Here is a 27,206-nt window from a genome sequence, read left to right as displayed (position 1 = left end):
CCATGTTGATCTATAGGTTCACTACAATCTCAATTAAAAACCTAGTATGCTTTTTTTGGTAGAAATTGACAAGATGATTCTAAAATTCATATAGAAATACAAAGCATCCAGAATAGACAAGGCAACTTTGAAAAAGGAAAAAGTTGGAGGACTACACAGAAGGTTTGATTACAAGACTTATTATAAAGCTATGGTAATTAAGACAGTATTGTCTTAATTGGTATTGGCATCAACACCAACAAAGAAGTCAACAGAATAGCTTAGATAGTCCAAAAATGTATCTACATGTGTATGGACAATTTTTTTTTAATAAAGGGCAAAGAAAATTCCAAGGGAAAATGATAGTCATCAACAGATGATGATGAAATGCTTGAATATATCATATGCAAAATAATGAATTTCTAACTATACTTTACATCATATACAAGCATCATCTCAAAATTTACCACAAACCTAAATGTAAATTGTAAAACTATCAGTTTCTAGTTAAGAAAATGTAAGAGAAACTCTTTTTGATCTTGGGTTAAGCAAAGATTTATTAGGCATGACCACAAAAGTAAAAACCATAAAAAACAAATTGATAAATTATGCTTTATCAAAATTTTAAACTTCTTGTCTTCAAAAGCCTCTATTTGGAGAAAAAGGCAATTCACATTCTGGGAGGATATTTGCAAAGCATATATTTGTTAAACAACTGATTCATTAAATATAGATACTCAGTATTAAATAATAAGAAAACAACCCAATTAAAAACATACAAAAAAATTGAACAAACATTTCACTAGAGAAGATATACAAGTAGCAAATAAGCACATTAAAAGATCCTTGACATCATTAGGGATGTGAAAATTAAAAGCCAAATTTAAAACCTATTAAAATAAAACAAAGCTTATATGAGGGGATATGTATATTACATCCACATAATAATTTCTTAGCTCTGCATTTCACTGTGGCTGTCAGGACACAGCTTTGTCAGTTTGTTTTCTCAGTGAGGAAATTGTATTTCTTACAGCCATTCTTTCTGAATATTTCTCAAGATACTCATATTCTCCTATTTAGGATCTTAGTACAGAAAAAATGGAGGAGGCAGTGTAGCCAGTATTCTTGTTAGTTTGCATAGAACAAATAACTGTGATCAAAAGGGTTGTTGTGTACATTATAGGAATTTGCCTCTAATCATATCTAAATTATATAATTCTTCACAAGGCTGTTATCTCATGACCTTGACTTGCTACATGGCTCAGAGGGGTCACCTGAAGAAATGTATGTGTTTTTTCTGTTTTTTTTTTCCTAATTTTTTAACAATAGATGATTCCTAACAAGTTAGTTTGAAATAGAGTACATAAATAAATTTGGAATAGATAACTCTGAGCTTTTAAGATATCTTTTGTTCTATTTGAATTGATTTGCCAAGCCATTAATAAAAACGGCAGAAGGATACAACTTAACACTTGAGTTGTACTTAATTTTCATCATGTTCATATTTTTTAAAATGTTTGTTAGTTACCTCTAGGGTGAGGCATCATGACCTGCTCTTCGATGAAGCTGGTAGTGAAAGATAGAGGGGGCCTGTACAGATGTGGAGGTGTGCCCTGCTTTGCAGATCTGGGGAGAAAAGAGTCAGACAGCAGGCTGTGGGTAGAACTGAGACACATGTATGTCTTTACTAGAGATTGTTTCTGTCTTAGGTTCATTTCCAGAGATTTGAGAAACGATAAATGCTTTGTCACATGACCATTATTCAGGAGGTGTGCATTCACTGGTTATACGGACCCTGAGGGCATCGTCAGTTTTCTTATCGACATGGACACCTGTGTTTCAGTTTTCTCATCTCAAGGAATCATACTCACATTATTCTTTTTTCCAAAAACACTGTCCCCATACTACTTAGGATGATGGTTTTGGACTGTTTTTATATGCCAGAATAAAGAACTGCCCTATTTTAGATACCTCAAAACCTTCCTTTTGGTTGATGTTTCATTTTATCACTTCAGTTTTCCAATCTCTACTGTTTCTTCTTATAGGGCTTCCTGTTATCACTTGTTGACACTGGCTATGCACTGGTCCATGCAGAGCCATAGCAACACTTGAACACGCTTACTTGTCTTCAGCACACTCATACTTGAATTAATCTTATACCCCCTAGATGTAGAAGATGTTATGGAGAATTTTGTAATTCCTTTAATATTCTTCCCAATTGCTGAAAGATCTATTTCTTTCTAAGGAACTGTTGATGTGATTTTTGACAAAATTCTAATGGATTTACCATTCTTAGAGGATGGTGGTCTTAGTGACCATTTTTGTTCAAACTTCTACCCTAGCTTATGTTGTGTCACTACACGTAATAGAAAATGTTTGGCATTTTGAGAATTCTGGGCACAGGACTTTTTAGTGAAATTTACTTTACCATTCATCATTTTATTATTTATATAAGAATGGTCTCATTTGGGAAACACAAAATTCCTTCATCTGGAAGCTTAGGGGATATGTGATCATTAGAAAGAGAGGCTTGCTGATTAGCCAGAAGAGCTCCACACAATGGCAGAACAAGGAATTCCATATTGACAGTGAAGGAAGAGTTGATTATGCTGGAGAGGATTTATTGACACTGAAATGAGTACTTGTGACCAGTGCATGGTTTTGACTGACAGTTTACTTGTGTACAATGTGAAATATATACTGCACATACACTGGAATCCTCATATCAACTGGCCAGTTGGTGGTTTCTTCTTGAAGGAAAACCTACTTTTGAAAGTCAAATTGTATCAGAAGGTTGCTGCTGAACTGAACATGTAAGGGGACTTTGTTGATGAATTGTGATCTTGAGACAGAATATCTTGAAATCTGTTTCTATCATTGGGACGGACCTGCCATGAAGAGTGAATATGGGTCATCTTGCATGTTCTATATCCTGACAGTGCAAGAGGCACCCCGCTATGGCACCCCTTTTCTTGCCTGTTTTTCAGCCACACATTAATTCAGCCATCAGATGTGTTAATATCTTGGAGTAGATTATTATTATTGTTCACTTTCAGTCATCTTTGATTGCTTTTCTGGGCCTTAATCTTGACAATACTTCATTGTTTTTAAGGTAGATGTTCTCAATTTTTTTTCTCATTTTTTGTCCACTTTAGACTACCAGATTTTCACTGGCTCTACACCCCTCTGAAGGTGTGCCCAGATCATGTGATGTGTGAAATAGGCCAAGGAATGTGAACTGGGAAGACAAACTGTTACAAAACTGTCCTTTTCTCTCACACCCAAGACAGTGTTGCCATAACAGTAACTTTGACTCTCTTCTCCTTACCTTAAAAATTAACCCTTTGTAACTCCAGTGCTTAACTGTTTTTAGAAATGAATCATTTGTAATATACTTCACTAGTGGTCATGCCACTGAAGTCAAAATCTGCTAATTTGCGGCAGTTTCTACATATAGTTAATCCCATCCTTTAGGTTTTAAACTTGTTTCTGTCTCAAACGATAATATTTCTTAGTTCTGGGAAGGCATCCTGCAGCCTTCTATATATTGACAAAAAGTAGGCATTTCTTTAATGAAGGAATTGCTTTCAACATGAGAATCCAGCATCCGTGTAGGTTATTTTTCATGAGCAAAGAGGGACCAAATGTCTGGAGTGCTTTGGGTTCCAATTAAGTCATCATAAGAACACAAATTCTGACTAATATCCCATTTCCCTTAGCCATTTGTCCATGAAAACTCCTGTGGACCATTTACTTCACATATTTATGTCATGTGGAACATCAATAGTAAGGAAATGCTGCTGTTTAGCATGTGTTTTCTAAAGCATTTACAACCTTATTTTCTCAAGTAGTTTGGCAAATATCTCAACTCTCCACTCCAATGTCCCTGTCCAAGGAAAACAACAAAGAGTCAATAAATGGAGGAGAGAATTGTAATATTATTTTAGGTGTCTGTTATTCTCATGAATCTGGTTAAAACTTCACTAATTAAACTCTAAAAGATTTTTTTGATTAAACATTTTGATTTAGATACTTCACTGTCATTTTCTACTTAATTTTGGAAGCTGTGCTGTAGGTTGACCCAACAACAAGAGCCATTGTGAATTCAGTGATGCTTACACCCAACATAATTGAGTTTTTTTATGGATTTGGGAAAATCTATTAACCAATCCATAATATGTGAGTGGGAAGTGGCCAAACGGGATTAGCCTGAAAAAGCACCTTGTTCATTTTTTGCTATGGACTTCTGCTCTTGGGAGCATGGAAGTACAAAGCCTATTACTTATTCATGGTTCTAGCATTTCATCTGAGTCATAGTGAATCAGAACAGTTAGCGCTTTTGCTTATAAACATCCATTTCAAATCAATGCATTTTTTATATACTTTCAGGTTCAGTGAATGTCCTTGTGCTTTTCAAGGATGGTAGATAATGAATATAAAGGAATTATAAAGGAACAAGATGGCAGGTGACTACCATTGTCCTCTTGTAGATTTTTGTGTCTGGAAATTCACGTTTGTAGTATACAAACGTGATACATATGGTATATGAATCATATATGTCTGATATATGATGCATATATGACATATAACATGTAAAATGTATTTATATATCATATATACAACATATTCCCTATATGTTATACCCTATATAATATATAACCTATATGATAAACTATATTACATATATCTTAAATCATATATACATATACGCATGTGTCCCTGTCCAAGGAAAACAACAAAAAATCCGTAGAGAATTGTAATACTATTTTTTGGTGTCTGTCATTCTCATGCATCTAGCTAAAACTTCACTAATTAAACCCTAAAAGGTTTTTTGGTTAAACTTTTTGATCTGGATACTTCACTGTCATTTTCTACTTAATTTTGGAAGCTGTGCTGTAGGTTGAACCAACAACAAGAGTTATTGTGAATTCAGCGATGCTTAAATCCAACATAATTGGGTTTTTTTTTTAATGGACTGAGGGAAAATCTATTAACAAATCCATAATATGTGGATTCTATTAACATTATATATTATATGATATATGAGATTGATGGGTTTAAATAAATTGTGTTGTACTAAGGGAAATTTCTAACATCAATTCTTATTTATTATATAGGTGTTTAGATCCCAGTCTCTTACCAAATAACTACATATTAGAAATATCAAATAAAAGCATATAGTGAACTCTTTGTTAATGATAAAATTAGACTTTCTGAACAGCTTTTCCCTTGCAGTTATTGCTACATAAGCTTTCATTGTTTCACTCTGTCTTCTAGATACTCTGTGGAACTATTAATGTACCACTGTATTTGTAAAGGAATCTGGTTTGACAGAGGGAATTAGAATTTTGTAACTATGGGGCAAGGTGTGATTTTTCTTTTTTCCTTAATACTGATGTTTAGGATGTTTAAAATAAAACTTAGTAATCATGAAATAAATATTTTCTCCTAGAAAAATGATATTTTGTCAGATTCTGTGCAAGGGATTTGAGAAACACAAGTAACAATACATTTGCCAAAAGAAACTCATATTAGCATTATAAAAATTATTTAAAATAACAGGTACCTTTGAAGTAAATATGTGCCAAAGGCAGAACCTAACACTGTCTACATTGGTAATGTCATTTATTGTCTAGACACCCACATGCTCAAAAAAGCTATTAAAATGCAATATTCAGCAAGTATTCAAGCTTCCTGCCTTTGCATTTTTTCTTAGCATTCTCCACTGATGGGCACCCTGCTCTCTGAGTGACGAGATCTACGTTTCTTAAATATTAGCCCCCTACAATATATGCTATTTTTATTCTATGCCCTGGAGCCATAGTGAAAACATGAGAAAATGTTTGTTTTTCTCATTCATTTAGAATCTTTTCTGCTTTTCCTGAACTAATAAAATTGAGAAAAAAGTGAAGAGTAGTCAGAATGTTTCAGGTCTAAAATCCAAGCCTCACTTACTTGATCTGAAGGACTTTCTTTATGGTCCTCGGCTTCTTCCTGACTTCACAGATTCAAAGACTGATCAGAAACAAAACTCTTTTGCGCAGACATGGGTGCTTACCTGTACCCTCACCTGCACCTCTGTGAATCAGGGATGTTGACTTACCATCAGAGGAGTTGTAGGAGTTACATATGCCTGACTTTTACTTGTCTGCTAAAAGTGGGCCAGGCCTTGGGGGCATTTAGAGAGTTCAGTGTTTTAATCGTTTTCTTTGTGTTAATGTGCTACATTCTTAAAACAGAGCATGATAGCAGTAAGATACCTTGGGCAGTGTGGGACAGAAGAACAGAGACAGTTGTTCACATATTTTATGTTTGGAAAGAAAGACCATGCTAAATGAAAGAGAGAAAGCAACAAGGGTAGAGAGGAAGAGTTTAACATCATTGTTATTTTCAGTGGTAGCACAGATGCAATGGAGCAAAAGGAAAGACAAAGAGGGAAAGGGTTGGACTTAAGAACTATTAGGTCGCTGCAAAGCAGATGTGGTTTTTGCCATTGAAAGTAATGGTGAAGACCGCAATTACTTTTGCACTAACCTAACCGTTCCCTTCTTGTACTGTCCTTATTCTGTGTTTGATCTGTGTGTTTGGATCAAATGGGTAAATTTTAGCAGTTAATGACATAGGCAAGGTTTTAAGAAGTTACGTTCCCACAAATGTCATCTGTCTGTCTGTCTATGTATCTATCTATGTATCTATGTATGTATGTATGTATGTATGTATCTGTCTATCTATCTATCTGGTTTATCTATCTATGTGTCTGTCTATCTGTCCTTCTGTTTTATTTTTCTGTGCTGGAATAATACATGATGAGAGGATTTTGTCTTAGCAGAGCTGTAGCATGGATATTATTTGTAGTGAAAATTCATTTAGAATAATCCTATTATAATCATATGCTCTATTGTTTAGGGCAAGGAGAAAGCAGGCACATGTTGAAAATAACCCTTTAAAATAGCTGTCATGTACTTGTGACCTAGGACAATTAAATCCATACCTGGATAAAGCCTAACAGATAACTCTAAAATTGTTTTTTCTTAGTGTTTTCTTCTTATTTAAAAAAAAAAAAGGACCCATTCATATGTCCAATAGAAGTCTTACATGACATTTAAAACTGGTTTTGGTTTCTCTACACTTATTATTCATTTTCTTTTTCTATTTAGAGTTTTATAACTTGTCAGGTGAGTGCTGTACCACTTTGCTGTTTTTGTAGAAAGTCGACTCCATAGAGAGGCAGCTACGGTACAGAGTTCCTAGGACCTGAAAATCTGGTTTTGAATCCCAGCTCTCTCTTCAGCCAAGTCAGCTTACTTTTTTGAGTTGAGGTTATAGTTGAATCAGGCTGAAACATCAAATCCAAGAAAAATGGAAGAGAAATGCATTTAAAATATTTTTTAAGCCCAGTGACAAATTATTATGAGGGCTGCCTCATTGACACTCCATTTGTGATCCAGGAATAAACATTATAATGGATAAACACATTTTTAGAATCAAGTCATGTTAACTTGAACTTCAATCTTCTTCTAAAACTAATCATCTTTAAATCACATGGTTTTAAGACCTATATCCAGCATCTGCACTTACCTGTGGGAATAGCATGGTACCATAAATAAGGCCACATTGTTTTAAGTCCATCTCCCAATTTTCTAAATGAAGTTGCTGAAACATGATTGTGTGCTCCCATAGACTAAATACATTTCTGTGAATTCATATACCATGTATTTGCACTTCAGGATTTAAAGTCCTCACAGCTTTACCTTGTGAGATATAAAAAGTCTTGGGTAAAAGGACAAGCACTTAAATATATTTTCTTGAATTATTCCAAGATGTGGCAAGAAAGTTTCCATTTCAATTCATCAGTCACTTTTTAAAAAGTGGAAGGATTTAACTACTTTTTGTGGCCTTCAAAAAGTCATGCATCCCAGTTACACACAGAGTGGCCTATTAACACTTTGTCTTCAGGGTCCTCATTTTCATATACTTTGTAGTCTTGCTGATGCTTACTTAATTTCAGTTGATATTGAAACCAAATACATAAAACCAAAACACAATGAAAGACAGGATGTGGAGTGAAAAGAGGACCGGGCCTGATTTACAAACCATGTCAAAGCTGCCTGGATAGCAGGTGTTCCTTCTCTGTGAGATTAGCTCCATAGAAAGCCACCCATAATTGAGCTTCTTCATAGGGATTGTAAATATTTTGATATATCATACCTTACTATTGAATAAAATATATAATTAGGGTATTTATTATTTTCTTTTAAATTTTCGTTTCATGCTGTGAAAGTCAAAATTAGAAAACAGGTGGAGGGAAACCTCCCATTCATCACCAAACCTTATCAGTCCCATCCTCCTCATGCTTATTCAATTCTCTTCTTTTTCATTAAAAAAAAAATTGTTGGGCATATACTATGTGTCAGGCACTGCACTACATGCAAGAAGTGTTATAAACAGGTATTTTCCCTGTTCTCAAAAAGTCAGCAGTCTGGGTTGGAATATTATTTTGCAGATAGCTATGACATAGGACCTTAGGGTATTTCTTTTTTTTTGAGACGAAGTCTCGCTCTGCCGCCTAGGCTGGAGTGCAGTGGCCGGATCTCAGCTCACTGCAAGCTCCGCCTCCTGGGTTTACGCCATTCTCCTGCCTCAGCCTCCCGAGTAGCTGGGACTACAGGCGCCCGCCATGTCGCCCGGCTAGTTTTTTGTATTTTTTAGTAGAGACGGGGTTTCACCGTGTTAGCCAGGATGGTCTCGATCTCCTGACCTCATGATCCGCTCGTCTCGGCCTCCCAAAGTGCTGGGATTACAGGCTTGAGCCACCGCAGGGTATTTCTTAAGTGCCTTAAGAAATTCACAAACAGAAGTTACTTTTAGAGGGCATATGTTTGGGAAGGCCAGGAATGATCACACAGGTCAGCAGGTCACAGACCCAGCTATAGAACATATGCTTCTTGTTCTTTTATTGCTGGTTGTATTTAATGATAATGAACACAGGCACAGCTTAAACACATAAACTTCTTTTATTCACCCTTTCCCTTCACCCCTTGACCCAAAGCTGGAGGGGAGGATGGAGATCCACAGCCAGATGGAACACTCCACCTTCTCACCCATAAGCAGTGATTAGAAATGGAGGAATATCTCCTTTTAACAGCCTTTGGATTTCATTAAGACCCTGGATAGACCTCTTTCCATCTCTGGGACCCAGCAGTCTGGACCGTGGATCTCTGCTAACCCAGTCTGCAGGAGGTGCATCACTCTCCCTGTTGGCCAGGTGGGGCTCACTGAGTTAAACAGTGGTCCTTATCAGCTGTCCCCAGCTATCTGTCTCTAGCTTCCTTCCAACCAATGGGTCTGTTACTAAAAAATCAAACCCAAACTTCTGTCACCCTAACAAAATTGGGCTTTACATTTGAGGGTCAGGGAACATCTCTGAAGGTGGTTAGTATTATGACGACTCTCTAAAAGAAGCCTCATACCCTATGATCCCAACTTCATAATGGCAGGGTCAGAATACTAAGGACAAAGTCCATTGCAATTCCCATGTGGACCAAACTGTGCATAGACTATCAGCATCAATGGGAAATTTCTCATCCTTGATTTCAGCTTTTGTTTCACCTCCTTCTCTCACTGGCAAGTTTATCAGTGCTTGTATTGGAGTAAAGTGATTGGTCTGAAGCCTCACTTTTGTCTGTTATTCCTCTCAAATAGGTAAAGGTGTTAATGGAGGGTAAACATAATGAACAATCAAGAACATAATAAAGTTAGAGGAACAGCAGGAAGGTTGGATCAATGGCCCCTGGAAAATTGAGAATTGACTGTAATTACTATAGATCAAAAGGAGTTCTCCTATCTCCCAATGAGTTTTCTGCTAAATTCACCTAAATCTTAGGAGAGTATCTTAGTCTTTAAAGTTGAATGGGAAACTTTCCTTGTCCTGTAAAGGCTTCTAACATCTCTGTAGATAATGGTGTTACCCTTCTTAAAGTCCAAGCCCACTGGAGCCCTGCATAGGAGGGAACACTTTCTAACTATAAGGCATGATGACTTGCAGAGCATGCAATGCCAATTGGAAGAAATAATATGGTGGTTTTGTTGTGGCTCTTGTTTTAAATTCTGCCTAAGACCTTTGAAGTTACATGGGGTAGAGCATACCAGTTGTAAAAAATGCAATATTATCTATTTTCATTAACTTAGTCCTGTTTCCGTCTTTGTCATCTTCCTCCACCCCCTTGCTCTGAGTCCAGTGGAGAACTCAGGTGATTCACCCATCTGCACAATGATTTGGGCTAGGATACATCTTGCTTTAAATGTCTCTGGGAAACTTCTGAGGATGGGGCAAGAATTCTGAGAGAGGTGCATTGCTTGTGATATGAAAACAGTTGGGATTAGATGAATCTGATTTCTTCCAATCCCACTGACCCTTGAGACAGATTGACCAGATCTGGCAACAAAACCGTCATCTCCATTCCAAAGGAAGGTGGCTTACTATCCCTATTGCATGACCAAATGTTTGCTAATCAAGATTTCAAATGTACTGCTATTACAGTTTTGCACTGAGATTTTCCCCTTATGGATAGAACAAATCTTGTTACAAGGGACATAGCAATGACTAGTATGGAAATGTTTAATTGGTTCTCACATTTTTTTTTGTCCCCTAGATTTTCTTCTCCTCAGACTTGGAGGGTGGAGGTGGGGGGGGAAAGGCAGCATTGACACTTTTCTTTTTCTTTTTCTTTTTTTCAGATTCAGAAGAGTAAAAAAGACCTCATAGACAATAAAAGAGGCTGCCAATGTCTTGCATCATTCTAGCTGAGCTTCTTCATTCTCCTTCTTCTCCTTCTTCCACAAAGACCCATATCTGGAGAAGGTGTACAACTTTCACACACAAGCCCCCACCCCCAACCCTTGGCCTTCTCTCACACCATCTCCTCCCAGGGGATGACTCTTTGGGGGTTGGTTTGAGGTCTTAGAACTCTGGGGGACATTCCCCTGAGCAAACCAAACAACTTGAGATTTTTACTCATACAGAAACAAAACATGAAGGGACATCCTCAAAATCCTTTGCTAATGACCTGGCTTTCAAGGCACCTGTCTGGCCTGATGAGAATGGACATCCTGGATATGCTGGGAGAGGCCTGAAAAAAGCCACACACACAGTAATTGCCATTTTATGACTGTCGATGCCATTACTTTAAATGTTGTCATTTTTGCACTGGCTACTGACGATACAGCCATGCTGACATTCATCACAGCAAAAATGATGATTCCAGTCTCTGGTTCCTTTCCTGTCAGGAACATTTGTTTTCTCCAATTTCCTTTCAGACTTAAAATTGTTCTTATGCTTTCTTTCCCATTTGTATAATACAGAATTCTGTTTGTTTTCTAAAAATGATTATTCCATAGGAATCTTTATTTGATGGCTAATTTATTGCATATGTTAATTCATTAGTATAAACCTGAATGTTTAGCTGATGACCATACTGTTGAGTAGGAACCCATTGTTTTCACTGGTAGCATCCATAACTAAGTGGTTACTGCAATTTTTACCACTGGCTAGCCATCTTCTTTTGGATATCTGTGGTTTCACTTCATCACTCTTCTTTTTATTCAGTAAAGTGCTAAGGGAATTAGTATCAGGGAGATATAGCAGATAATTCTTTGCATTTTAGTGAGTTTTTAAAAATACAAGATAGAAGTGGATTAATAGCATGAATCAAAAATAAGAATAGTAGATGTAGCATGGAAAGAGAATAACATTGCAGCCCCCTTGAGATCAAATTACAGGTGGGATCTAAGGGAGTGCCAGTAAAGGGTGATTTTATGAGTCTGATGTGATTTAGATAAAAGTGATTCTTAAAATGTGGCTGTTGGTCACACAGGAATCTCTGTGTCCTTCCCAAGAGGAAAGCACATGAATATGCTGGTGATGAAGTGGGGATTAGTACTAGAAAGAAAGAGTGCTAGGCGCTAGGCAATAGGTTTAAGTGTATTCCCCACTACAGATTTAATTTATACATGAAAAAGCACGAGAACAGACATTTAAACATCCTTTTATTACTAAGGTGAAATATTGGCATTTTTTCAGGCAGAAAGAAAGAGACTGTATGTGGTCTTCCAGGACCTTTGCCTTGCCAAAATGTTCCCCAACAGAAAGATTTAAAGAAATTTGTAGTAGAGAATACACAACAGCATGCTGATATTTGAACAGATTTCTTCTGTCAACTTTATATTTTGCCTCGGAGAAACACTTAGATTTTTCTGTTGTGCTCCCTGTGTTCATAACAATGACCTCACCACATAATGTGGCCACAAATTCAAATGACTTCAGGGGTCTAGCAGGTCAAGTAAATGAATAAAGCAAGCCATGTAATATCACAGTCATTGTGGTAAATGGCAGTTCATGGAGGGCCTTTGTATCAGTAAGAGAAGAAGAAGCAATGGGGACTGAGAGAAATTGGGGAGGGTGGGTGCTGTCAAAACAGGGTAGTTGGTAGGCAGCTACTGAATTTGAGCTGTGTGGGGATAGGGGTCCTAGATACCTAGGATTTGATATAAGCTCTCTCCAAATTTTTACATATTGACAACTCAAAAACTTACACTGTGCTAATCAAATGAAACCTGCCTGTGAGCTGCATTCAATCCATGGGACATCAGTTTGCAAACTGTGTGCTTGGAGGTGGTATGATTTTGTATTGAAATTAAATATAACAAAGAGTATGTCAATTTTTGACCTTGGAACCTGGACCTTTTACCTCATTTATATTCTGTATTTTTATATGTGGAGCTTTTTGGCCAGTCAAAATAGAAAGTCTACAGCTTCCATTTTATAATCTAACAAGCAAAAAGAAACGACATTTGAAAAAGATACAGGAATATAGCCATTTTTTTCTAGCACCAATAAAAATTGAAATGTTTTTCATTTGCTTTAAGTTATTAAACGGCTGAAAAAGAATGGAAAGAGAATTTCATTCCATAAAGAACTTCACCTAAAACTCTCAGTGAAGCAAAACAAAACTCCATGTATCTCACTCTTAGCTTTATATCTTTAAAAAGTGTTTTGAAGGGATATTGAGTAAAAATGCAAAGTTATCTATTAAAAATACAAAATGCTATATTATATGATGCTATGAATTGATGCTGGAGCTGATAAAACATTAAAGTAATTATTCCAAATTAGTGCTGACTGCAAGAGCAATATTTCCAAAGCTCTAGCTTATTTTCTGGGGTCTTTTAATTTTCTTAAAACAGCTTTCTTCAAGTTGAGCAACAATTTGGGACAAACATTCTGTTGCACAGATGATGGCATCTTACTCTGGTTGACACACACAGAGCAAGGACTTACACACCTGAATTGAGCAGTATGTGGGGACAGCAATAGGGACAGACCTACCACAGACAAAACCACGCACTCTACACATCCCTGGGTAAAATGTGACAAATTGAGTTAGCCCTTGAATTTGGGTCCCCATGTCACCAAATAGCGCTACATTTAAGTTGTGTTAATGTGGTCCATTTCAGTGGCATAATGACCCATTCTTATGGAGGACTTTGTTCCATGTTTTATTTGTGCCAATCTTTCTTAGGTTATGAGCCCTATTAGTTTACGGCAGCAGGCAAGAGACCTGTTTCTAACCCATTAAATTCAAATGGACTTTCTTCCACTGTCCATTTCATTTTTGGAGCTTTTAAAAACTACTGAAAACATTTGACAGGATCCCATTGTGGATCTGATATACTTAAACAGTAAAATGATATCTAAACATCTGAAAGCCAAAGAATAACCTAGAGCACATGTTCATTCATTTGTAGAATTTAAGCCATTGTATTATATTTTCCACTTGGAACCATGCCTTTGGATACAAAAGTGTAAAGTAAAAAGCAACGTTATCATGGGATGTGAGACAGTCATCCAAAAGTTGGAGACCAATTTTTGTTTTCCATATTTTGGAAGTATGGATACTGTTTATTTTAATATCACTTCTGTCATGGGTCACTTTTCTTTAGATAGATAGATAGATAGATAGATAGATAGATAGATAGATAAATAGATAGATAGATAGAAATATAATATATAATATAATATATTTTCTTCTTTTTTAACCTATGAGCAGAGACTTTGATGATGGAAATTACTTTGTAACATTCCCCACAGAGCCTAGGAAAAACAATAGGAAACAAAGCATGAAATCTTTTTCTCATAGTGAAATAAAGAAGATTCTAAGATTGGAAGTCTGTATATGTAGTGTTCTATCCCAAATAAAGAGAATTTAGGGAATTCAGGAAACATGTTGCTTTTCCTAATTGGAAACTTTGTTCTGATTCTGAGATGCCCACACACCCCACAGGAGATGGAGTGCTGGCCCACCACAGTGCTTGGAACACGGTCAGTATTCAGGAAACACATTCGAAATCATCGAACTGAATTCCACTATCCACTTGTGAATGCAAACAAAATTCAAATTTCCCTGAAAATTTATTCAACTTCTCCTATATGCCAAGTACACTGCTAAAGGCTTATCTTCTAAGTATATGCAGGCATACCCTACTCACACAAATAGCTTATTATAAGAGATGGGAAACTGCAGGTAATTTGGGAGAAATTGTCAGCCAAATTTATGAAAAAAATAAAACTTCTCTGTGGCCTCTTGACTTAAGAAAAAACAAAACAAAACAAAACAATAAAACCGGGTTTATCTGAGAATGTCTTTCCAAAAGGGAAGATGACACCAATCTATATAAAACATCAGTGGATTTACTGAGAATCCAAGTGGAAACCTTTAAAACCTTAAACAGACCCACCTAGAGCAAATAGGAGATTCTCTGTGTACAGCATGAGGAATCACTGCATAGTTCTGCTCCACCAATAATGTGATCTGGTACAGCACCACACCGTGGCAAAGTTAGATGTTAAAGAACATAATGACGCAATAACGATGTTATATTGGATCTTATTCATGAACAAATGGAAAGTAATACTTATAATTTATCAACTGTGATCCATGATTAAAGGCCTCATTATCACTAGAAAATGAACTTAATGAAAAAAATTGTAATGAGCAGTGACAATATTCCTATAAAACCTCCCTCTGAGAATCAAGAGACATATTACCTCCCAAGGCCAGATTTTAGTTTTTAAGGTTTCCTCTCTCTCACCAAAGACACTGGTGGGCACGGAGGTGACACTAGAATTAGAATGTTACCAGAGTCATTTACATTAGACAGTTTATCTGGGCATGAACATGTTCCCAGGGAGATTAGAAAAATGGGAAGCAGGCCTCTAAAGATTCTCCTTGGACATTTGTAAAAAGACTGGCTGCTTCTCCAGGAATGTCTGAATTAAGCAAGAATTGCACCACTGAAAAAGCATCTTGTTTTTATATTGAACAAGGAACGATTGTGCAGTGGATGACCTGGACTGAAAGATGTATGATGGTCAAGTTTAAACCCTATTAATTCCTGATTGTTTTCTTCAATACCCCCACCCTACTCATTTTTTTTGAAAATATTGCCAGACATATTTGGCATGAATTCATGTTTATTCTGGCTTCTGTTCCCAAGCAGAAGTGGATTAACCCTGGCAATGGCTGGCTTCACTAACTACTTGCACCCAGCCTGGGTTGCCATCTGCTCAGCCAGGAGAAGCAGGGAGTGGGGTATGGGCCCTTTCATTTCGCTCAGGGCACTCATTCAGTCTCCCCTGAGGAGACCTTCTCCCCCTTGGGGGGTGAATGCTGGCTGTTGCAGGCCAGAGGCAGTGCCAACTGGAGACACATCCTCTCAGCTTTGGTCAGGTTCAGCCATGATTCCTGAACCTCACCCATGTATTCTTCATGAGTGCTGGCTTCTGAACCTACAGGAGCATTTCTCAGTCAGTTTATGGTGCAGGGTAATTCATTTAAAATAAAGCCCATTAAAACCCAATGGCTATAGAATGGGTTTTAAATAGATTGCCCTGGAGATACATCATTGTATAGTCTTTGCTTCCCTCTCATGACCTATCTTGGAGTAGAATTTGTGTACTACTGTCCTTGTCTTTGAGTGGGTATATGTGTTATGGTACAGAAATATAGTCACATATTATATTAATATATACAGATGGATAGGAAAAACCTACAGCCATAGGTATCATCCAATAACTCTAGAGGTAGAACTATAGAGTATACATTTCCTTTTTTCTTGCTTTGATGATATTTTTATACAATTTTATATGCTGGAAAATTTTCAGAAATATATTTGCTATTTTCATTTGTAGAGCTTGGTTAGGTTTTTATCAGCTCTTGTGCCCACTGTACAACCAGATTCCCCCCATCTAATTCAAATGTCTTCCCTTTTTCAAACTCTTTCCTTTATGTTTTCCTTTTTTTTCTCCCATTTTTCTACCCTTCACAAATTCCTTCTTTTGCTTCTGCCCAGATAACCCATTCTGCTTGCAGTATCATTTTAGCACGTACAAACACAAAATAATGGGAAAAATAAAAGCACCTTGTTCCATGTAATTCATATGGGAAAGTTTTGGGTGTAAAGGTCACTGGGGATAGATGGGAAGACAGAAACAGCTTGGGAAAAGGAAGCAGGAAAAAAGGAAATCTTTATGGGAAATCAATTACCCAAAGCAAGGTGAGTCACTTAGAGGCGAATATGATGTTGTTATTGTCCTCCCTTAGTGTAGAGCACAACTTTTGCTCTCACAAGGTTTTTCTCTTTAGGATGCATAGCACCCTATGCATTAAATGCATGGCATCCTAAAGAGACCCTACTCACCATGAATCTGTAGGCTCTCTCCTGATGAGGGCACTGGCCACATGTGAATGGAAAACTCAACTCATCTCTTCAGACTTAGATATTGCTGCTGTTCAGCTGGATTTGTGAGAAATATCTGGATTAATATCAAGAACATTTAGCAAGACTCAAAAGAGAGAGGCAAGCAGAACCAAAACCCAAACCTCAACCAATATCTAGCGGAATAAACCATTCTTTGGAGGAATAAGGAAGGGATTTCTGGATATGTTCTGAGAATGCTCTTCCAAAAGGGAACATGGTAATAAGGACTTGTTTGGATTTCATAGTAGTGATAGAGTGTACTTCCATGATGTGAAATACACTTCTGGCAGATAAAATGCAGGTTGTAATTTGCATTTGTACATCACAGGGGAAAAGAATGGCCATCCATTCTAAGGAAGAGTGTTCCATTCCCTAAGATGCTGCTTAAACAACATATCCAAATGCCATAGTATCATATCTCCAAATACAAAATTAAATCATAAGGATTCATGTAGAAAAGAGTATACTGAGCTGTTCTCAGAAAAATGTATGATGTGTTTATTGTAAATATTTATTGCAGATGAGCCTGACAGTCCTTCAATGTATAATTTTCCCTCAGCATCTAGTAATGCATAAGTACTTGTATGTTCTTCTGATTACCAAATAAAAACAATGAGTTAACCTCTTAATTGGAATTGGATAAATGAAAAGTCTGTTCTTTTTCTTCCTTTGAATGTTTCCCATTGTTGTCCATGTTCTGTCTCAGATATAGGGCTGTCCAAACTCAGTCAACCATCTGTCTCTTTTGTATTCCCTGAAACGCCTCATAATACCCAGGCACCAAGTGCCTTTGCCTGCACTCTGTAAGACATACACAGAGTATGACTCTATCATGTTTCATTTCACCTTTTTTGACTATGAGGGATGAAGCAAATGGGTTATCAGAAGCTCATCAGAGGCATAAGAAATCTCAGCATTCGTGGAATTAAGCTGGCTTCCATATGTTTAATTTTCTTCAGGGTACAATGATATTATGGTTTTACAGCCCTGTGATGCTAGCTTTCTGAATTGCAAACTTTTTCTTTCCCTACTCTTGAAAGGGGTATATTTGGCAATATTTTCCTGCTCCGGCCATGAACATGAGGAGTCTGACTAGGGAATACAGATGTTCCTTGACTTATCATGGGGTCACGTCCCAATAAATCCATTGTAGGTTGAAAAAATCATAAGTCGAAAATGCATTTAATATGCCTAACCTACCAGCTATGTTTACATCGTAGCTTAGGTATCCTGCCTTAAGCATGCTCAGAACACTTACATTATCCCAGAGTTGGACAAAATCACCTAACACAAAGCCTATTTTATAATAAAGTGTTGAATAGCTCATGTAATTTATTGAATACTATTCTGAAAGTAAAAAACAGAATGGTTATATATGGTTTCTTCTGAGTGTGTATCGCTTTTGCATCATCACAAAGTCCAAAAATTTAAGTTGGGCCATCATGATTCAGGGACTCTGTGTAGTCATTCGTTACTCCTGTTTGTGGGATATAACGGGTTTACATCCTGTATAGCATCCAGCCCGATGCCTTCAAACCGGCCCCAGAGAGAGAACCCTCTAGTGTTGATACTGCATATAACACAAATACCACCCCTTCGTCAAGGCCTCCTGGTATATCGTTTTTGCATGGTAGTATTGCTCTGATGAAGGGGAGTGTGATGTTCCTGCAAAGCAGCCATGCTTGCCATTCACTGAAACATATTTTTAACGTTTTTTCCTTAAAGTAAAAATAGAATTTACTCAATTTGGAAAGTGTAGACAGTATAATAGGAAACTTAAAATCACTTGTGATACCCCATCCAACAATTAATCATTGTAGATACTCTGTTTTCTTATGATCTTTTGCTGTGCATTTTTACACAGTTAAGGCCGTATAGTACAGTTAATTTTGAATTATGGTTTGTTCACACAACATTGGATTGTAAGCATTTTCTTGTGAGTGTTTTTTAACCTCTCCATCAATATAATTTCAATAGCAGCATAATATTTTATTCTGTGGCTCTAGCGCAATTTACTTAACCACCCCTCTGCTGTTGGGCAATTAAGTTATATGCTTTTATTTTATTTTTTGCAGTTGTAAATAGCAGCAATGGAGCTCTTTGTGCATAAGGCTTTGTCACATTTCTGAATATCTCCATTGGACAGATTTCTAGATATACCATTACTGGGTCATAGGTTGTGAACATTTTTTTTGAACTCCTCATTCACATGTCCAATTCAAGTTCAAAGCATATTCAAATATTTTGAAAGCCACATTTAAATAGCTTGTGGTGGTGTATCTCTGAATAGCTCTTGTTTTTAATCATTGTTCTTTGTGATGAACAGGCGTATTCAAATTACACAAAACCAAACCTAGTATTGATGGTGGTTGTATTGTGGAGGAAAAAAAATAAATACTCTGAGTATGCAGCTCTAATTTATATACTCTTGGTTGATAACTCTTAGGGCGGTGTGTGTGTGGTGTGGTGGGGGGGAGGTGTTGAAGACCTCCAGACTCTTTCAGTGATCCCATAGACTGAAGCAAAACTTGGACTTTTATTGATGGTCTCTCTTCAAAGCTGTAAAGGGCAAAAGTGATGATTTGTTCTAAGGCTTCAGGCAATGGCTTATTGCCCTCCGCCCCAGCCCAAATGGAACACAAAGAAGATGTTGGCAGATATGCTCAACAATAATGATCAGAGGTCTGTCATTTATAATATGCAAAAACAGAGAGATTGAAAGTGGCCAATAAGTTGACAGAAACGTTCATACCTCAGCTTTTCAGCATCCTCCTCTGCCCTGTGGGATTTGGTTGTACTATAATAACATTGCTATTGCCAGACCATTAATAATGATGATGTTTGGTCTCAAGGGCTCTTAAATCACCCTTTCCCCAGCAGGCATAGGCTTGGCCAGGCTAACCCCATTTTGCAGAAGGGAAATTATTTGTTTGAGGTTAAGCTGCAAATCACTGTGCTTCAGCACTAACTTTGTGAAGTCCCGAGTCTTAGGTGTGCAGTCACCCTGAGGTGGGCAGCCTTAGTTGACACTTCTATCACTGTCCTCTTCTCTAGACTCTTGATGAATTGGATTCACTGCCCTTTAGTTGAACCAAACAAGTACATTAATTTGAAATATCTGAAAGCTATTCGTTTGTCAAAGGATACCTCAAGTCACACAAGCTGCAGTGGTGACATTTCTGCCCCAAGCTGACGGATTGGGTTGTTTACTCCTTAAATAGCCACATGCTGTGAGTCAAGGACAACGTAATTCCTGACCTTGAAGTGTTTATTTCCCAAAGATGACAGATTACCTACTTAGACACACACACACACGTGCACACACATGCATGCGCACATGCACATTCACACACGCCTTTCTAAAACAAATAATAAACACTATACTGTATGACACTGTTTGCTAAGCACTGTCATGTGTGTGCTCTTACTTGATACTCACAATTATTGTCCTGACATTGATGTTTTCTCAATTTTATAGATGAGGAAAATGAAATTTAGCAATAGCAGCATTGACATAGTTGTTTGTTCATTTGTTTTTATTTTACCTCATCTATAAAATATTTGAGAATTCTAAACTCATATAAATTTAATACATTGCTTTTTTAATGATTAAGAAAGAAGAATAAAACCAGAGTCATAAAGTAGAGCTAGCATAGATAGAGCAAACCAGGGCAAATATTAATATGCAGATGTGCAGTCTAAATCAACCTCCCCTGATTCCTAGCATTATGTCATAAACTGGGTCTAAGCTTTCTGGAATCGTAAGTTTAAATGGAAAGAAACCATTTACAAGATTCACATCCGTGAGGATGAGCACACCAGTTGTTTCAGAAGAAAGAAGGCTTCCCTCCCGACAACCGAAAGAAACATCTTCTCTGGGTATTCATGAAGGCGGTGCATCTCATGGCTGCAGATCAGGCTCACCAGGGAAAGTTAAAAAGTCCTCATGCCCAGGTCCCACCCAGACCAACTAAACAGCATCTTGGGGTGAAGGTCAGGTGTCAGCATATTGTTTAAGAACTCCCCAGATGATTCTAACATGTAGCCAGGACTAAAAACCACTGACAGAGTAGATTTCTACAATGAATCCAAGAACCTATTTCATGTGATGGGTAGTCTGAAGCCTTCTGTGTGCATCGTACAGTACAGTTTAGAAGCTGGATCGAGACTGGCTGTTCCCACCTGGTTTCTGATGTTCTTCCTGGACATGGGAGGGAGCAAGGGAAGGGTGAAGAGCAAAGGACTTTAGAAAATGAAACTTAGATATATTGAGTATTACTCCCATGAGTGGAGTAACGTGATAGGTAATTTGATAGCTTCTTCATGGAAAGTGATTTCAAGAACACAACCTCAGTGAACTGGAAGCCAGTGAGAGGCTGACTCAGAACCTAACCACCCCCAATGGCCCACGGCAAAATCAAAACCAGTTTTATTTTATGCATCGCCGCCTGCTACCTGTTTATAACTCATGATTATGAGGGGTGGGATGGCTTCATCCCTTTCCTGATATATTGGGCATCTCACCAAGCAAACAGAGAAAATAACAGCATTTCTAGAAGGGCTTGCAGTTCTGCTTTTTCACTGACTCAAGGTTCCCAGAACTTCCCTTCTCAGTGTTTGCAAAGAAGATACTAAGGGGATGAAAAACTACCTCTACAAAAAGCTATCAACCTGCAGGCTTTTGGAAGATTATAGTCAGTTATTTTTTTTTTAATTCCACCAAGCATTTCTATGAAATAACCTGGCAATAGTAGATGTTTCTACAGGTAGCAACATTGAACGTTTGTGGTCACTGAGCGCTTTGTAGTTTTTCATGTACTCATATAGGCAACATTAAATTTGTTCTCTCAACTTCACAAGAGTATCCACAGAAAGCAGAATGCCACACTTTTCGTTAGTTAGACAAAAAGAAGGAAATTTCTACCACACAAGGTGTTCCAAGTCTGCTTGGCGATGGGAATCACCTGAACCACTTGTGAAATACCCAGGTCCCTAAGCCTCACCTCCAGAAATGCTGACTCCAAGAGCTTAGTGAGGCCTGGGAATCTGGCTTTGTTTTTTCTTTTTGTTAAAATAATTGTCCCAGGTTTTTCTTCCTCTTAGATGACTTTGGGAGACTGTGCTTGAAGGAAACCCAGATAATGGGTTGGTTAAGAAGCAGCAAGTGTCAGGGGAAACATTTCCTTAAGTTTGAACTTTGAATGATCTTGATTTAAGTTTTTCCCTCCTCCCCCAACACTCAGTAACATTAGGCAAGTTACTTAAAATATTTGGAGACAAAAATAGTCTCAAAATCCTGTAAAATGGGATAATTTTGTTGTCAGAATGTTAGCATCAGAAACAACAACAAATCTATATTTCACGGTGCCTACCTAATATGGCGCCAGGGCCACAGTAACTGCTTAATGTGTGGAAGTGACTATTAGCAATGACCAAGCAGCCAAATTGGGAACCACATCTGTAAATAAAAACTTGAAGCCCCGTCTCCAACCTAAAATAGCAATTCTCAATGTGGGGGGATTTGCCTCTAGAGGATTATTTGTCACCATCTGGAGGACGTTTATGATCGTCATGACTAGGGAGGAGCTACTGACATCTCATGGGTAGAGGCTAGGGACACTGCTAAACATCTTCCAGTGCACAGGACAGCCCCCACCACAAAGAACTGTACAGTTCAAATGTCACAGTGTTACTGCTGAGAAAACCTATCCCAAAGGTCCAGTGAGACAAGTAAAAAATCTTGTGGGACACAGAGGCATTTCCGGCAGAGAAGGAACGGCTCTGGATCACAAGGTAAAAGACACAGATGTGCCCTCTGGTAGTGCCTCCTAACAGGGCCTATTTGTTGCACACCCAAGGTCCACCATTCTTTGTGTAGGATACAATGCGACCAGCATCCGCTGGGGTTGTGCAGAGTGGCAGCACTGGCTTTGACACAGAGTATCACTTTGTGTGAATCTTCCACCCCGGAGTCTCCAGGACACTTCATTAGACCAGGGAAGTGCCAGACTACAAGATCATCATTGGATTCACCTGGTGAAATTGTTAAAATTCAAATTTCTGGCTCTATTCCCTGGAGATTCTGCTTCAGGGTCCAATCAAGGACCTTGGAAGACATATTTATAAAAATCACCTCAGGAGTAACTGAGTTACTCAACTGAGGTTCAAGAACTGAAGCACAGCTACAGCCAGGGTCAGACCCTCCGTGTTCTCCACCAACTCTGACCTTCAGGGCATCTGTGAGACCTGGAAAACAGAGAAATAAAGTACCGCCAGATACAGTGCCCTTCACCTCATACAAATTCACAGTTTTTGTAGGTCTGAGCTATTTGGATTAATTTTATGTTTTCCATTTTTACTACTACTGCTGCCAGAAAAGAAATAAACAATAATAATGATTAACAGTAACATATGTTATTGTCTCGATGGCGTTTGTCATAGAATGTCAGGATTGGCACCCTGTTGTTTAAGATTAAAATGGGGCCGGGTGCAGTGGCTCATGTCTGTAATCCCAGCACTTTAAGAGGCAGAAGTGTGTGGATCACGAGGTCAGGAGTTCGAGACTAGCCTGGCCAACATGGTGAAACCCCATCTCTACTAAAATCACAAAAATTAGCCAGGCACGGTGGTGCACGCCTGTAGTCCCAGCTACTCAGGAGGCTGAGGCAGGGGAATTGCTTGAACCTGGGAGGTGGAGTTTGCAGTGAGCCAAGATCACATCACTGCACTCCAGCCTGGGCAACAGAGCAAGACTCCATCTCAAAAAAAATAAACTAAACTAAACTAAAATAAAATAAAATGGAATGATCTCAAACGTCATCCAAAGTGCATGTCTCCACTCTTCCCCAGGGATTCTGGGGTAGGGAAAGCTTACCGCTCTCCCACTCACCTCCAACCCCAAGTCTCTGCTTCCTCTGACACTGCCCAGTCTTCAGATTCTCCAGTTATCTTTACTGGTGACTGTATTGACACACAGGGTCTTCTCCATCAGCACAGCTTCCACTTACACTAGGCCTCTGCATATAAAGTAGACTTAACTAAAAGTTTGAGAAGTTCGTGGGGACTCCTAACAGAAGTAACCTAACACTGACTCATGGATATCCTCTGCTGAGGAATTCTCTCTGCATTTCTGTCAGCTCAGACTGCAGGCATCTGCCGTGTTGCTAGAATCTGGCTTCCAGGCCTCTTTCTTCCCACTCTGGATGACAAAATAAATGAATGAATGAATAAATAAATATTTATGTTTATATATAAGATATGTATGCATATATGTGTCTTGGTGTTTATATTTATATGTAAACATATGCGTGTGTATATATGTACACACCCACATACATATATATAAAAAAGTAAAAATTTTGGCAGAACCACCCAGTTCTCCCTTTGTCCCTTTGTTCTGCTCTCTCCTTATTGAGCCCATCCTGGGGTTTGACTTTTCATTGCCTCGTGACCCATCAAAGGGTTTATTAGAACAAAGATAATCCTCTTCCTCGTAGGAATTCTGTTGCCAGTTGCCAGGAAACTCAGAAACCTCACTAACCGAGTATTTGTGGAGTCTCCCACTGTTCCTGAGCAGTGGACACACTTTGCTTCCTTTAATCCTTACTGGAACACTTTGACGCAATTGGTGTTCTTCTCATTTTGTAGATGAAGACCTGAGCTTCAGAGAGATCCAGTTTATTGCTTGAGCTCCAATAGCGAGCAAAGCCTATAAGGATAAAACAGGGACAAAATCCCTGATTCCCTCATTCTAAATCAGAACTTCTCCTTCTTCAGATAGTCCTCCATCCTGGATGCACACTAGAATGAGGGGCTTTAAAAACATCAGTGCTGGGCCTCCACCCTTGTACTGTGGGGGTGATGCCCAGGCAACTGCATATTTAGAAAGCTTCCCCTGTGATCCTAAAATGTAGCATTGCTCAGCGGCACATTGGTTCCAGCATAGCAACCTTCCAGCCAGAGGAACTGAGTACTGTCACACACATAAAGGCAAAGGCGATGCTCCCAGCTTTTCTGGACCACAGAATATGCACCACCCTGCAACCTCACCTAACCTGCTTCTAAACGTTGTTTTCAGACCCCAATTTGATAACATTTCAGATGACCATTTACTTGTCCAACAGGTCTTTCCACTATCCTACTTTTCCTTATCCTCTTTTTCCTCTTCACAGGCATAAAACGGCATTCTCACAGCTCACCAGCCCCAAGCACCAGCTCCACAAGTTGCCTTACATTGCCAGGTGGGTAAACAGTATTGCATCATTATCTTAGTGACCACAGACAATGGAAAGGACTAGTTTCTCGGGAATTGAGTTGATAAACTGAGAACCTGGCCCCACAGTTATCCAGTCTACTCACATTATCAGAGAGCTTTGTCTCTGTCACCCAAATTAGTGAGGTCCCTCTAGGAATGGACATAAATATTTCTATACTTGGTTCACAATCTCCCCCACTCGCCTATGGAAAAAATAGAATTTTGGTCCTCTTTGATGTTCATCTGGACATGTTACAGAAGGATCTGCCTTTTAGAGGCAGATAGTGCAAGGGAAGTAGTGTGAGCCTGTGGTGAGATCGAGACCCAGGTTTAAATCTCGGCTTTGCTGTGTTCAAATTGTGTGCTCCCTCACATGTGCTTCTTCAGCTTCTTGGAACTTCTGTTTTCTCATCTGTCTGAGAAAAGATAAGAATTAGAAATAATGCTTGTAAATTTGGCCTAGTATTGACAGAGTGCTCACAATAATCTCTACCATTGAGAAATATGGAAGGCATGTATGACTTCTGTTCGACCCAATCTATCATGTACTGGCAAATCATGAGTATTCATGAGGATCGAGTATGAGTATTGTTTAATGTAAGGGGCACCTATTGATCATTCTGTCTCCGTGCATGTGCTTACATTCTCAACTACAATTTAATTTTTATTTAATTTTAACAAGCAGAATTTGGAAAAGCGCATCTGTTTGGGGTAAGGAAAGGTTATAAAAGATAAATACCATCAACAAAGAAAATTTTAAACATAATAAATTTAAGAAGGAAAAATGTCTCCAATAATGCTACCACTCAGAGTTAACCAAGATTACCTCTCCTTCCAGTCTTTATTAAATACTTTTTCTCTAGAATTGAATTAGAGTAATACTTTATGTAGAGTTTTGTTTCCTTCCTTTTAAAGCTTACCACTATATTATGAGATTTTCCTCATGTTATTAAGTACTTTAACAAATATTTCAGTAATTGACTAACATTTCTATGAGTATGCCACAGTTTATTTATATATCTATTGATAATTTAGCATTTATATAACATGCATTTTATAAGTGACCTTACATTCTTGTACATAAATCTTCTGAGTCTGTAAGTATGGATTTACCATAGGTTCCTCTAGGTAAGATTACTGGCTCAAAGAATACATACATATTTAGGTTCCTGACACATTATTACCAAAGTGATTTTCAGAAAGATGATATTAATGTATGGTTTTAGCATGAGTTTGTCCATTTCACGATCCCCTTGCTAATGCTAAACATTATTTTCAATACCTTACTGATTTGATAAGAAAAAATGATATATACATTTGGTTTGAATTTATCTTTCTATTTAAAAAACAGTTTTGTTTTTTTTTAGTGTTAATTCACCTCTACATTTCTTCTTCGGAGAATTACCACATTTCATCCATTCTGAGAGGCACATTGCCTTGCATCTTAACCCATTTTAGATTGGGATGTTTTGCAGTCAATGGTGTGTGATAATTCAATTAGCAGCATTTTTTGTCTTGGTTGTACATGAAAAAATAGTTCATTTTACAGTTAGTGGCATTTTAAATGAAATATGACTTGTCTGCCTGCTTTTTTAACTTCAATTTCTGTAGCTTTCTCACCCAAGTCAAACAAGTGGACTCTGCATCCGCTGAATAACCCTTGAAATTTTCTTACCTCTGTGACTGCCTCAGATTCTCCTTATTCTCTTCTTCCCTTTATTAATTTCTCTTTGCAGTCCTGTCAAAATCATCTGGGTGGAATTAACAGTGCACTACAATGGTTTGCTTATAAGTCCTGTCGTCTATTGATAGGTAGCTTTTTCCATGATGAGGACTGTGTTATTCCTTTCTGCCACCAGTGCTGCCAAGGTGACAGGCACTTATTGGGTGTGCATTAATGTTTCTAAACTGGGTACATGGTGCACGAGTGAGCAGCCTCCCATTTAGTTTATGACTACACAGAAGGGAATCATCCTCATAAAAAAAGCCTCATCTTAAAGTTTGGGTTTGCTCAACTCTACTAACTTGCTTTTAGTAGTGAGGAGACGTTGCTCTGTAGTCTCTGGAAGCCCCTCACATCTTGTATCTGCTTGAGGTTATTATGCTCTTGGGACTACAGAGCATCAGGAGGAAATCAGCTTTTTTTTTTTTTTTTTTT

The 27,206-nt window shown here is 38.0% G+C and overlaps 1 protein-coding gene across 1 annotated transcript in view; it reads left to right on the top strand.

The window, feature by feature from the left end:
• The window catches only part of PDE1C (phosphodiesterase 1C, calmodulin-dependent 70kDa), a 93,192-nt gene that overhangs the window by 41,489 nt on the left and 24,497 nt on the right, over positions 1 to 27,206 (top strand). The window contains exon 8 of the mRNA XM_011925696.1: positions 24,966 to 25,034. Within this exon, the coding sequence (XP_011781086.1) occupies positions 24,966 to 25,034 (69 nt within the window). The remainder of the gene's footprint in view (positions 1 to 24,965; positions 25,035 to 27,206) is intronic.

The sequence above is a fragment of the Colobus angolensis genome, unplaced genomic scaffold (genome assembly GCF_000951035.1).
Source record: "Colobus angolensis palliatus isolate OR3802 unplaced genomic scaffold, Cang.pa_1.0 Scaffold652, whole genome shotgun sequence".
Lineage (NCBI taxonomy): Eukaryota > Metazoa > Chordata > Mammalia > Primates > Cercopithecidae > Colobus > Colobus angolensis.
The sequence above is the reverse complement of the archived record's forward strand: the minus strand, read 5'-3'. Positions and strand labels throughout refer to the sequence as shown.